Consider the following 13,525-nt stretch of genomic DNA (forward strand, 5'->3'; position numbering starts at 1 on the left):
AATAACAGTAATAAAATAAAATAAAAATATTAAAAATCCAGATATCAAAAATCTGGTGGGATGAATGGGCATGAGTAATTGAATCTGATCTGCCATCAGTAATTGAAAATTACTTGCATTAATTATTACAAGACGAAAAAATAATTTTTTCGTCTTGTAACCCCTCCCACCCGCCCAAAGGGATCACAGCTTCTCCACCCTAGCTCCCCAGTGGTGGAACAAACTCCCCGTCCCTCTCCGAACCTCCCCCTCACTATCCATCTTCCGCCGTGGCCTGAAGACTCATCTCTTCAGACTATACCTAGAATAACCACCACCATGCTGTGTATATATATATATATTAAAAAATTTTTTTAAAAAAACCCTTTTTCCTGTCACTTGTTACATGTTGCCCCATCCCTGCACTTCTTGGTAAATTGTATTTGTCCTAATACTGTAGCTTATTCTTCTGCCTAGTTTGGCTTTGCAGATGTTAGACCTGGATAGTGTTCATTGTTCTCGGTTAGAAATAGCTGTACAAAATAAGTAATTGTACCTTACTGAACCAGTGTTCAGCAGTTGTCTACGATCATGAAAATGCACTTCTTGTACGTCGCTTTGGATAAAAGCATCTGCCAAATGAATGTAATGTAATGTAAATTGAAAAAAAATTATTTTATGTAGAAAAATACTGTAGGTTAAAAAGCACCAAAGCAACAGGTTACATTACAATGGCACTTTTGTATTTTATTTTATCCAATAATTTAACATTTATTACGAGGGAAACAAATGTTTTTGTGTACATAATTCAACTATTCAATCTCAATCATGCAAGTCGCAACATTTGAATGGGACCGCTGCTTTTTGACTCATCTATTCCATCAGGGTTTATTGGGTTGATACAGCTTGAAGCACCAGTACAGTAAAAGTCCCCTCCATTGAGTCAAGGGGCAATTAATTGCTTAATTAAGAGCAAGATATTTTGAAAGGTATCATCATATAGGGGTATCAGCCCTACATATATTTATAAATATTATACCATATTAAATTGTACCTGAATACATTTTGTCTGGATTGAAAATAAAAAGCACAACAGCAAAACAAGGCAGGATCATTACCAGCACGAACGTTGTGACAGATTTTACACAACAAACCAGATACTCAGCTCTGTGTTTTTAACATTAAATGGAGCTGAATCACTCCAGTTTGACTTTACTTATATAAATTAATTATGGGGCATGGTGAAATACAATAATGTGGTTCTGTACTGTAAAATAACACCAGAAACACCAATCCCAACCATCTGTAGCTAAGAAACAGAGGACAGTTAATTCAGGAGCTTTACCAGTCCCCTTGGAGATTTCAGACTGGTAATGGTATACAACAAACTAACCTTACTAAGCAACTAAGAGAATTTTACATGCAACACTTTTTACTCTAGCTCTTAAAACCTTTACATAACATTCCTCCACCCATTCTTCTTCTCTTATCTATTTTGTCTTGGCTTTCGTTTTGGATCCTGGAGTAGATGTGGGAGCTGGCACAGGAGGAGATTTGGTCCTTTGAACCAAATAGCAAATTCTGAGGAAGAAACAGAAAAAAAGAAGATGGAATATGCAGAACAAATCTTTTCACAATGATTTTCATTTGGTAAGTTATGTTGGTTATTTTCTTTTTGTTGTTATGTTGCAAACTCTTACAGACCTGCAGGTGTTTTAACATTTTATTAGCATATAAATTAAGTATTTAAAGGGTCCAAGTTTGACATCAAAACAACAAAGCAATGCAGTGATATGGCTCACTTCTTACTTGGCACCTTGACCTTCAAATTAGTTTGTTTACAGCAGCCCTATTGTTTGACCTAGCAACTATCTTTTTCATAAGTTTTGGTCATGGTACTCTCAAGATTATGGTTTCCAAATTTTGTGGTGATCCACAAACCTGGTGTAGGAAAGAGGGGTACATGTTTATGGGGCACTGGAACTCCTTCTGGGACAGAGGTGACCTGTACAAGCATAACGGGTTGCACCTGAACTGGAGGTGTACTGCTGCACTGGGCCAGCATATGCTTAACGATTATTTAAACTGGAGACATGGGGGACTGGTAAGTCAGAGTGATCATGGTAGGGACAACCTGGATGGAAGCTGTCAGGGCTTCCTATAATAGTGTGAATCCTAATTAAGTTTTTTGAAAGCAAAGTTGTAGAAACTTTGGGACAGCGGGGGGTAAGGGAACAGGAGAGGATGTGTAGAATTAATAATCTGAAATTTCTTTGTTTAAATGCTAGAAAAGTATTAAAAAAATACATTTTTGGAACTTGAAGCTGCTATGAATAGTGGGGGCTATGCCATAGTTGGGATTACAGAGACTTGGCTTGGGGAGAAGAATGGGGGGGGGGGTACAAACTCATTAGGAAGGATAGATCCAGTAAGAGTGGGAGTAGCTCTCTATGTAAATTTGAATGTCCAAAAAATTCCATAAATTGGCCAGCTCATGCCTAGTGATAATATCTGGATAAAGCTCATAGGGGATCATAAAAAGAGCCATACAGTAGGCGTGTGTTCCCAGCCGCCATTTTCAGACAGTAGTGTGCACTCAATGCTATGTGGAAACATAAAACAAGCTTGTCATGAATGTGAGACTATTATTAGAGATGATTTCAAATATTTTTAAGTAGTATGTTATTAATTGGGAATTGATGACAGGACAAGGAAAAGGTGAGGAAGAATTTTTAGATGTTATAAACGACCTCTTTTGGCACAGTATGTAAATTAACCTACAAGAGGGAAATCAATTCTGTATCTGGTGCTATGTAATGATCCAAACAGAATTTGTAGCATTGATGTATTATGGAAAATTAACAAGGGCTCCTCTGCGGCCAGAATAAAATGATTAAAATGATTAAATAAATAAATAAGTAAATAAATAAATAAATACATTGTATAAGATATATTAAAATGACAGCACTGAGAGTAATAAGGCTGAATATTGTAATATATGTGGTAAGGTTAAAAAAGAACTATGGGAAGCCAAGAGGCTCTTTAGGCCCAAGATGCAAAAATTTTCTTTCAATATGATAGTAGGAAAAGGATAGTCAAAGAGGATATCAGGTACATCAGGAATGAAGAAGGAGCATTGCTCTCTAAGAATAAAGATATTGCTGATGCATTAAATAGTTATTTTGTTGAGAGTTTTACTAGAGAAGAGGTTACTCAGGCCCTGTTCAGACCTGGCATTAAAATGCATCTTGGGTGATCCGATCACAAGTAGACAGCTCTAACTACAGGTGTGAATGCACGTAAGAGGCATTTAGGACGCATTGAGATTGGATCACTCAGACCACATTCGAAGGTGGTGTGGGTCGCATATGGCCACATTCTTTTAGCAGTGTGTACACGAATGCGTCCTGGGCCACATTGAAGGACCGCCTAGTCAACTGACATCAAAAAGTGTGAAACAAGAAGAAGAAGCCACACTGAATAACAAAATAAACGAGACAAAGTTTTAAAAAAATGATACCATGTCATTCTACAGTCAATATCTGGGACCAAATATTGAATAAATATACAACCTTAACATTGGTTTTATGCATAGCATTTTGAGACTGAGCGGTCATATATTGTCTTGGGTTGCGTTTCCCAGTTTCGATGTACCTTAATGTTTTACGAAAGTTTCTAAGGTATACCTTTAAAAGGGAAACCGCTTTTTTACGAGTGTTTCCCAGACTATACCTTAACAGTTCCCTTAAGGGACACTTCCAAAGGTACGTCGTAAGTTGGAGCTGGCCTTCACTGTGCTGCTGAAAAGTTTATCAATCGATGCCAAGCGAATCACTTGTCTCACTTGTAAAGGCTTATGAATGACATTTTAATATAACAAGTGTTGACATAATCATTTTACATAAATCTAATATTGCAGAAGAGGAAGCTATGCCTACTAAAGATCATCTGCTAATCTCTTTAAGAGTCAAGACGAGACCTTGTGATAGTTTCAATAAATACGTAGCCTACATATAGGCTACAAAAGATAAAATAAAGAGCATCAATCGGGACATATAAGCTATAGTCTCAGACTTATTGGAAGCCCAGGAAAAAGGATATAGGCTACTTATGGGTGAATCATTTTGTTCTTATTGAAACAAAGGTCCAATGTTCATTTGTTTTTGTCACACAATATAGGGGCAACTGTAGCAGCATATCCACTGATTCCCGCGGACTTTTCTCTGCAGTGCAAAAATGATCATAGATGAAAGGCAAAAGCGCGTCTGTGGAAATTGACCATGATTAATTCTATACCGGATATGCCTTATGAATAGGCCTACCTGTTAAATTGATATTTTCATCCACCTTGATTTGCTGTTGGATAATCTTAAGTTTAACCAAGAATATCATTATTGGGCTGTTTACCGAAAATCGTAAAACAACATGGTAAGAAAGAAATGTTTGGTAATGTTGATATTTACCCAGTGCTATTTTGTTATATATAGGAGGTGCGAACTAAAGGAAGGGGATGTAGCTCATTTGGCTATGTTTGTTCATTATGAGCCACCGTACCTGTATGTGTTTATGGCTAGGCCAATCAGTTCCCTCGAGTTCGGTCATGCAAGTAGACTCACTCAACGTCAGCTTTGCTCACACGGGTTTTATATTCTTAACTCTCTGGGGTCTAAGGGTAAAATGAGGCACACTGGTAATTGTGCGATGCTCTGACATTTGTGTAAATTTCATCAACTTTATATACAGTGATTCCAAAGTGTTTCATATCTTTGTTTTCAGCACAGACTCAGCTACAATAATATGGCAGCAGTAAGTAGGTCATAATCATGTGTGGATTGTAAACTGCTCTAAAAACACAAACTGTAAACAGTAGTTTTGAACATGCACAGGAATGTTGTAATAAAGCACACTGAACAATTGTGAATAAGACTTTTGGTCACTGAAATGTGTTCATCAAGGTCTTGGGTATCAAAAGATGACAAAATATTTTAGCAAATCCAATGAGAAATATAAAATACATTTCTAAAAGTTAGTGTTGTGACTACTATTTTTCAACATCAGGTGAGAATGGGAGGGCAAATGGCCTTTCTGTAATGAATATGCATTGGGTAGGACGACCTGCCAGCTAAGTAGGCTATTCACACCTGGCCGCATGCCTCCCCACCACTAAGACAAAGACTCAGTGAGCCATTTAGAAGACAGAAACAAAGACATCTTTTGATTTTCAGAACCTTTATTGAAGCAAACTATACGCATGGAAGATGAGATGAGACTGGTGTACTCTTGCAACGCTTGCGTGGCCTCTTAGCTAGTGGTGAACTAGGCCGTGTTTCCTGATCAGCATCTCTGTAAATATGATAAAAACAAAATTGTTAGAAAATGTGACATCAAATCAAACTTTATTTATATAGCACATTTCCTTCAACAGGTGAAAATTAAATGTGCTTTACAAAAAAGGGGCAAACCACTAACTAATGAAAACAAAACCAAACAAACACAACCAGACGCAGAGAGGTAGCCTATAATTTTGAGAAGCAATGGTTAGAATCATTTGTAGTGTGGGAATTTACAAGCGCGCATATTAGTGAATATTCCTACAAACACACAGAGAATGTAATACAGCACACATTTACAAATAATGCAAGCTATCAACGAAACAACATTAGCCAAACTAAATAAACTAAAACTAAACTAAATCAACTAAAATTGATATTCCTGCTCAACTACACGCAACTCATCAATAACAATGCCTCAATCTGAAGTAGGCTAGGTCTGTTTAGCTAAGTGGTTATTATATTGCTATTTCTCGAATTTACTTACAGTATGCTAATATCGATTGTTCGAGGACATCAGTATTAGAATCTTAGCCACGCCACGGGCTATTTATTACCAATATGATCGAAAAACATAGTCTACCTGATACTTCTAACACAACCAGACGCAGAGAGCCTAGCCTATAATTTTGAGATGCAATAGTTCGAATCGTTCGTAGTGTGGGAATTTACAAACGCGCATATTGCTGGATATTCCTACAAACACACAGATACGTTGCAATACAGTACACATATTTACCAATATGATCATAAAAAATATACTTACGCATGAAGTTAATCCTCAGCTGGATCAGTTTGCTGTTCGAAATGACACCGCTGTTCATCAGTGTCGGCTTCCGGACGGACCATTTTCCAAAATTAAACGAAATGTTCACCTCAAAAGAAGTGAATTAGGTGACACTTTGACATTCTATCCCGCTTTCGCAGACTTGGCATTTCTCACATGGATCTCCTTTAGTCTCCTTCTATGGAGAGTAATTATAATGTTGTTAACATGTGAATGCGATTTGGGCGGACTTCCTGCTGAGTGAAATTCACATAGTAATGAGTAAAGTTTAACGAAGCATACATGATCTAATTAATCAAATTTATAACATTTAAAACAATTCATATTATTTGCCAATGGGCGCATTGGAAAGTCGCGATTCTAAGGCTTCTGTCAATGTTTTTGTTGCGTGTGTATGATAACAGCACGTGAAGTTAATCATCCAAATAGAAACGAAAGTAAATTTCATCTTGTCCAGCTCTGCCGGCAGAGCTCTCGACCCCAGAGGGTTAATAAACCGGCGGTTTGTTCCAAGTCAGAGTGATCATTGACTCACACACAAACAAACTAATTTCTACAGCATATGCAGTCAGAAAAGCCATATCCTCAGTTAGCTCCACTACGTATAAAGTAAAAAAACTTTTTTTTTCACAAATTGGATTAGTATTATGGATAGGCCTTAATTACCATCGTGATGGGAATAGGCAGGTGAAACATTCTCATGACGTACTATGCACAGAAAGGTTGATTGGATAGTTTAATATTAACTTTACGAAAATTAATTATGTAATTTTCGCAAGCAGATGTGCTACTATATGCGCACTGTAGTACAACTGTCGATTTGAAAAGCAAAATGTTGGCATAATAAGGCTAAAACTGTGACAGGATGAGCGGAGCGCATCGCTAAGGGACAGCTTACGAGTGCCTCAGGCCACCCTTTTAAAGGAGGCGCTGGGAAACAGCTTGAGACCTAAAGGAAGACCTTAAGGTATACCTTACGATGCACGTAGCACTAAGGAGACTCTGGGAAACGCAGTCTTGGACAATCCGTTTGTGAAATATACAGGCATTTGTGATGCCTGGGTACCTTCCAAAACAGCTGTGCGTAATACCACACGTGTTGTTTATGGCGTTGTCACCCTTTTTAGTACAGTCTGGCTTGATTGACAATTAATTTATTCAGTAGGTGAGAGTATAAGCTTTCTAACGATGTTTAACATGTCTAATTTTGCTTTTGGAATAGCGTTTTATAGGTCAGCATAACCGAAAATGTTCTTATCATTGCATTCATTTACGCATTCACTCTGTGGTAACAGTAAAAGCACATAAAGGCACCTAAAGAATCGTTGTCAACGCTTTTTCATAATTTCTTGGAAAATACTATTATTATTGAGGACTTCTGGGCATAGCTAAGTCATATGTCACATTGTTTTCTGTAGCAAAACAGAAGCGGATAGAACTATCATTTTGGTTGGTTCAAATCGTGCAAGCTGGCTTTGTCCACAACATTTTTCGGAAATTTTTTTTTCGAAAAGCGCATAGAGACATATTACGAGTGCGTCAAACATCTTGGGCGATTTGGTTTGCCTTGAACACGCCAAGGAATAGACCCAGTCTGTTTTTGTTTTGATTTTTCCCATGCGCCAAAGTATTTGCAAACTTCTTCTTCTTTTTCTTTTAATTTCTGGCAGACTAGGCACAGGTAGTGCATTGCTGCCTCCCGCCGGTTAAAAACAACAACGCATTTGGTCTTTGCAAACGGAAATGATGTGCGTGTTTAGTTGCATATTGAGCGGGGAAGTAAGATCCGAGCACAAGTGGTCGCTCGAGACGCATGTGGAGACGCATTCTGATGCCGTGTGAACTGACATTCATCTCGACTGAATTTAGACACAATCTGGATATATCTAGACACAAAGTACAGGTCTGAACAGGGCCTCATAGACGGGAAGGCATATTCAGTACTCAGAATGTCTTATCAGATATTGAAATAGAGGATAAAGAAGTACTGGGTGAATTACTTAAACTAAAGACAAACAAGGCAGCAGGTCCTAATGGCATATACACAAGAGTACTCAAAGCTGAGATCATTTTTAAACCACTGGCAGATAGGTTTAGACAGTCCTTAGAAACTGGAGAAATACCTGAGGACTGGAAGCTAGGTAATATAATACAAATACGTATATAAGAAAGGGGACCGTACTGATCCAGGAAACTACAGGTCTGTAAGTTTAAATTGCATCACATGTAAAATACTGGAATCTATTATTGGAGACAAGTTGGAAGTATTTCTTGAAAATAGCAACATCCTAGATAGCCAGCATGTTTTTCGTAAGGTCATGTCTAACAAACCTTCTGGTATTTTTTGAAGAAGCTACTAAGTGTTTTGAGTATAACAAGGGTTATGATATTATCTGCTTAGATTCCCAAAAGGTATTTGATAAGGTACCACATGAAACTTGTTAGAAAAATGAAGTCAGTAGGAATTAGAGGACATATTTCAGAGTAGATTCGGAGCTGGCTACAAGATAGAACACAAAGAGTAGTAGTAGGAGGGATATTATCTGAGCAGGGAGCTGTTGGAAGTGGAGTCCCACAAGGATCGGTGCTGGGACCACTGCTCTTTCTCATTTATATCAATGACCTTGACAGGGACATTAGTACATTAGTCAAATTTGCAGATGATACAAAACCGGGAGGCCCAGCTAATAGTTTGGAAGCTACTTCAGTAACCCAAGAAGATTTAAATCAAATCCAGAACTGGGCAAAAACCTGGCAAATGAAATTTCATATAGCCAAATGTAACGTTCTGCATGTGGGAAATAAAAACATTAGGCAGGATTACTTTATGGGAGGAACAAAATTGGAATGTGCTCACTTTGAAAAAGACTTGGGAGTAATAGTTGATCAAAGCCTTTCTGGTTCTAGGCACTGTGCTATAGCAGGAATAAAGGCCAACAGGATGCTGGGATATATACCCAAAGTATTGAGTATAAATCCAAGGAAGTTATACTTATCTTATACAATACATTTGTTAGACCACACTTGGAGTATTGTGTGCAGTTCTGGGGACTGTACTACAAGAAAGATATAGAGGCTCTGGAAAAGGCTGGAAAAACAGCAACTAAATGGATTCCTGGTATGAAAAATAAAAGATATGAGGATAGACTTAAGATGCTTAATCTCTTTAAGCTTAGTAAAAGGAGACTCAGGGATGATCTTTTTGAGGCTTTTAAATTCATAAAGGAGATCAACAAAGTGAACGACAAGAGATTCTTCAGGTTGAGTTCTGTTAGTAGAATGAGGGGACATAAATAGAAATGAGCAGAAGGTAAATTCCGTACAGACATTAGATTCAGATTTTTTTTTTCACGCAGAGTAGTCAATGTGTGGAATAGCCTGTCCGATCACATAATAGAGGCAGAAAGAGTTTTTGGGGTTTTTCAAGACTAGGCTTGATACGATGATAGATACTATCCAGTCTGTAGATAATCAGACCACTAATTTAGTCTGGAAAAGCATTCTTCTCATCATTATTTGATTATTGGAAATTCAAATGACAGCCATAACACCAGCAAGTGGCCAACTATTGACAAAATTACTCAGTGGCCATACAATCATACCTTTTATGACTGTCCCAAGTTTCATATATCTCACTCATTAGGTCAAAACAAGGAGCAGAGGAAAACTGCTAATAGCATTTCCAAAACAGTGGCAATCCAACTTGGTGGCGAGACATAAGAGACATATTATGTTCCATATTAGTACATTTATGACTATGACAAGTTTAAAATGTCTGCAATGTGGCCGTCTGGGTAGTGTAGAGGTATGAGCACTCGCCTACCACCGCAGAGACCTGGGTTCAATCAGCAGCAGCGGTACTTGGTCAGACGTTGGTCAGACGTTCCTACGAACACAATTGGCAGTGTTCGCGGGTGGGAAGCCAATGAGGGTATGAGTCCTGATCGCTGCATTAGCGACTCCTACTGGTTGGTTGGGGCGCCTGTCCAGCGTGGAGGGGATCTGGGGGAGATAGCGTGAACCTCCGTGCGCGTTATGCTCTCCCAGTGAAACTCCTCGGCTGGCGACTCCACATGTATCGGAGGAGGCATGTGGCAGTCTACACCCTCTCCAGACCGACAGTGCATCGACCAGGAATGTGGATGGACCACACGGGGAATCAGTATAACAACTAAATTGGGGAGAAAATGGGAGAAAAATGGCAACAAAAAAAATGTCTGCAATGTAACAGTGATTTTACATTTTAAATAAATATGTGCTCTACCTTATGGTCATAGTACTGTTGAGACAATTCATGCCAAATTCACCAAATGTGGTGATCCATTCAAAGATGTAGGAGAAGACATTTAAAATGTTTTTCAAAAAATTCTAAATGTAGAATTTAGAAACCTAATATGGAGAAAAAAGAATCATCACACTAGGCAAAACAGTAGAAAACAAACAACATCTAATGTCAAATTTCACTCGGTGGTGGTGCTAGGGGGGTGAATGAACTGATACAAAACTTGATGTCTGGATACCTTGCTTGGTCATCTATCAACACACAAAATAATAATAATAATAATAATAATAATAACAAATATAGCTGCAAGCAGTGATTACGGGGGCCAAGCAGCAAGCACAACACGCCATTGCAACATTTGAGCTACCATGTGGTCACTCAGAGTAACCTTGGAGTCACCGTCAATCATTATGCAAAGTTTTGTGACACCAAAACGGGCGGTTACATAGTGTTATCAAATCATACAGGATTAGTAGCATTTGAAGCATTTTTCAAAAAAGTCTAATTTGCATAAGATCTAATGGGCGGAGCTTATGGGTCCTTGTGGGAAATGTGTTACGCTAGACGAGTTACGCATATGTCCAAAATATCATGACTGTTGCTCAAATGGGGCAGGAGATATGCTTGTTCAAATTTGTCCAAAAACCACACCTATTAGCTCATGATAGCACCACCTTATGGTCAATCGGCTTCATATTTGCTCCCTGTCCATTTGGAGGGTTAGCCTCCGCTTATGTGTGCTGATATGCCTACGAAGTTTTGTGTTGTTAGGTCAAACCTTTTAGAAGTTATACACCTTTATGTGAAAAGCCAATGCCGTCTGCAATATTCATTGGCTCATAGTGGCATTGTTTTTTAACTTTCCAAAAATCCGATATGTTAATTAGTAGACATTGCTTCATAGATTATGTATACCAAGTTTCGTGCAGATCAGTGAAAAATCCTAGGAGGAGTTCAACTGTTTATAGTTTTGCATAAAATTCAAAATGGCGGAAAATCTAAGTAACCGGAAGTGACGGGTCCTCGAGGCAAATTTGTTCCTCATGAGGAGTGGCATATGTGTGCAAAATTTCATAATTCTAGGTCAAACGGGGCATGAGATATGCCTGTTCAAAGTTTGCTATTTCAATCGCTTGCTATAGCGCCCCCCTTTGGCTAAGCAATGTTAAATTTGTTTCATGGCCTGTTGGCATGATCCTCTACCATTCTGCAAAGTTTTGTAAAAATCGACCAGTCGGTTATAGGGGCTGCCATAGACTTCCATGGCAGAAAAATAATAAAACTAACTATAGCAATAGGGTACCTCTGCACCTTCAGTGCTTGGCCCTCTAATAATAATAATGAAAAGTTCTCACAATTAAAATAAGTGCCTTTACACCTTTGGTGCTTGGCTCCTAAATATAGCTAGAAGCAGAGATACATGGGGTCCAAGCAAAAAGGGTAGAATTTGGAAACAATGATCCTGTTACATTGCAAAACTGCAGCCAGATTAATAATCACAAACCAAATTACCAATTCAATATGATGGGCATTATGGTTTATTGGTGCAAATATAATCTGTAGTCAGACAAATGACCACACCAACAACAATATATTTACTTGTAGTGGCCATATTGTTTTGAAATGTTAACATTTTTTGATAATTGTTACATTTCATACTCTAGAGAATCTCTCTAGCCTAATTTTGGTAATGACAGCCTAAACAGCCCCAGACTAGTTCGCAAAATTAGGTTTAGCAAAAAATGCAAAATGGCAGAAAATTTTGGCTGGCACAAATTAAATTTAGAATATATGCTTTGTTTGGCATGAGCCAAGGTTTCTGGGTAAAAATTAATTTGCTCAAAGTCTTTTTATTGGTATTCAGAATCATACAAACTACAATAAATCACCGATACATTTGGATAAACATAATAACCCCCCCCCCCCCCATGTTTCCCTATTATAGTATTATTGTACTGTTCAGTAATCAAGCAGAATCGATTTTATAAATAATTACATAAACATATAAATAGATTCAATGTGAAATTGTAGGTGAAACACAAATAATAAAATAAATAAAATTAAAAATATAATAACAATGGAAATAAATGAAAATGTATAAGTAGTAAGAAAGAGAAAAAAAACACATACAAAAATATAAAATAAAATTTAAAAGTTATAAATAAATAAGTTAACTATATATAATATGGGGTCAGTAGTACGAATCTGCAATATCAGTGGTGCCCATTTTTTCTATATGGGTTAAACATGGTTGCCATATAGCATAACATTTCTGAGCACAGCCTCTTGTAGAATAGCGAATTTTCTCCAGTGTCAAATGATGTATAAGGTCTTTGATCCATAGCTTAAAGGTTGGAGGAAATTTGTTCTTCCATTTAAGCAGTATGAGTCGTCTAGCTAAAAGAGATGCAAAAGCTATCATATTTTTTGCCTGGCGACTAAGATGTATATCTTGTGGAGCGACTCCAAATACTGCAGTAGTAGCAGAAGGCTCTATGGATATTTCCAAAACATCTGAAAAGGTTTTAAATATTGATTGCCAGAAACTATTTAGTTTTGGACAAAACCAAAACGTGTGAAAGGGTGGCTGGTGCTTGCCTGCATCGATCACACATAGGATTAACACTAGGCGTGAATTTAGCTAGCTTTACTTTAGACCAGTGAAGACGATGTAAAACCTTAAACTGGATAATTGTAATGTCGTAAGCAAATTGAAGAGGAATGTATCCTATCTAAAGCTTTCTTCAAAACTTCATCAGGCAACTGTTCCCCAGATCTTCCTCCCATTGATTCCTTAACAAAGCCAGGGGTTCCAGATTATGTGACTTTAATAAGGAGTAAACTATCCCAATAGACCCTTTGGAACATGGATTAAGTTTCAAAATGGAATCTCAAAGAGAGCTGGGTGGTTGTGATGGGAAATAAGTGGAGGATGCTGATATAAAATTGCCCAGTTGCAAAAATCTAAAAAAATGAGAATGGGGGATATTACACTTTAGCCTTAGCTGATCAAAGGACATGAAAGTATTATCAATAAACATATCTCTTATTGTGGTGACCCCTCTTTTAACACAAACATCAAAAGCTCCATCTGTAATTGATAGTGTAAATAGGTGATTTCTCACTATAGGAACATAGACTGAGAGG

General features: G+C 37.7%; 1 protein-coding gene across 4 annotated transcripts in view; it reads right to left on the bottom strand.

Moving 5' to 3' along the window:
* Positions 1-700: 700 nt before the first annotated feature.
* rtn2b (reticulon 2b) overlaps positions 701-13,525 on the bottom strand; it is a 138,454-nt gene continuing 125,629 nt past the window's right edge. For all 4 annotated transcript variants that reach the window (XM_064352051.1, XM_064352052.1, XM_064352050.1 and 1 more), the window contains one exon: positions 701-1,560. In XM_064352051.1, the coding sequence (XP_064208121.1) occupies positions 1,470-1,560 (91 nt within the window). In that variant the 3' untranslated portion in view covers positions 701-1,469. The remainder of the gene's footprint in view (positions 1,561-13,525) is intronic.

This window comes from Anguilla rostrata, chromosome 9, assembly GCF_018555375.3.
Source record: "Anguilla rostrata isolate EN2019 chromosome 9, ASM1855537v3, whole genome shotgun sequence".
Classification (NCBI taxonomy): Eukaryota; Metazoa; Chordata; class Actinopteri; order Anguilliformes; family Anguillidae; genus Anguilla; species Anguilla rostrata.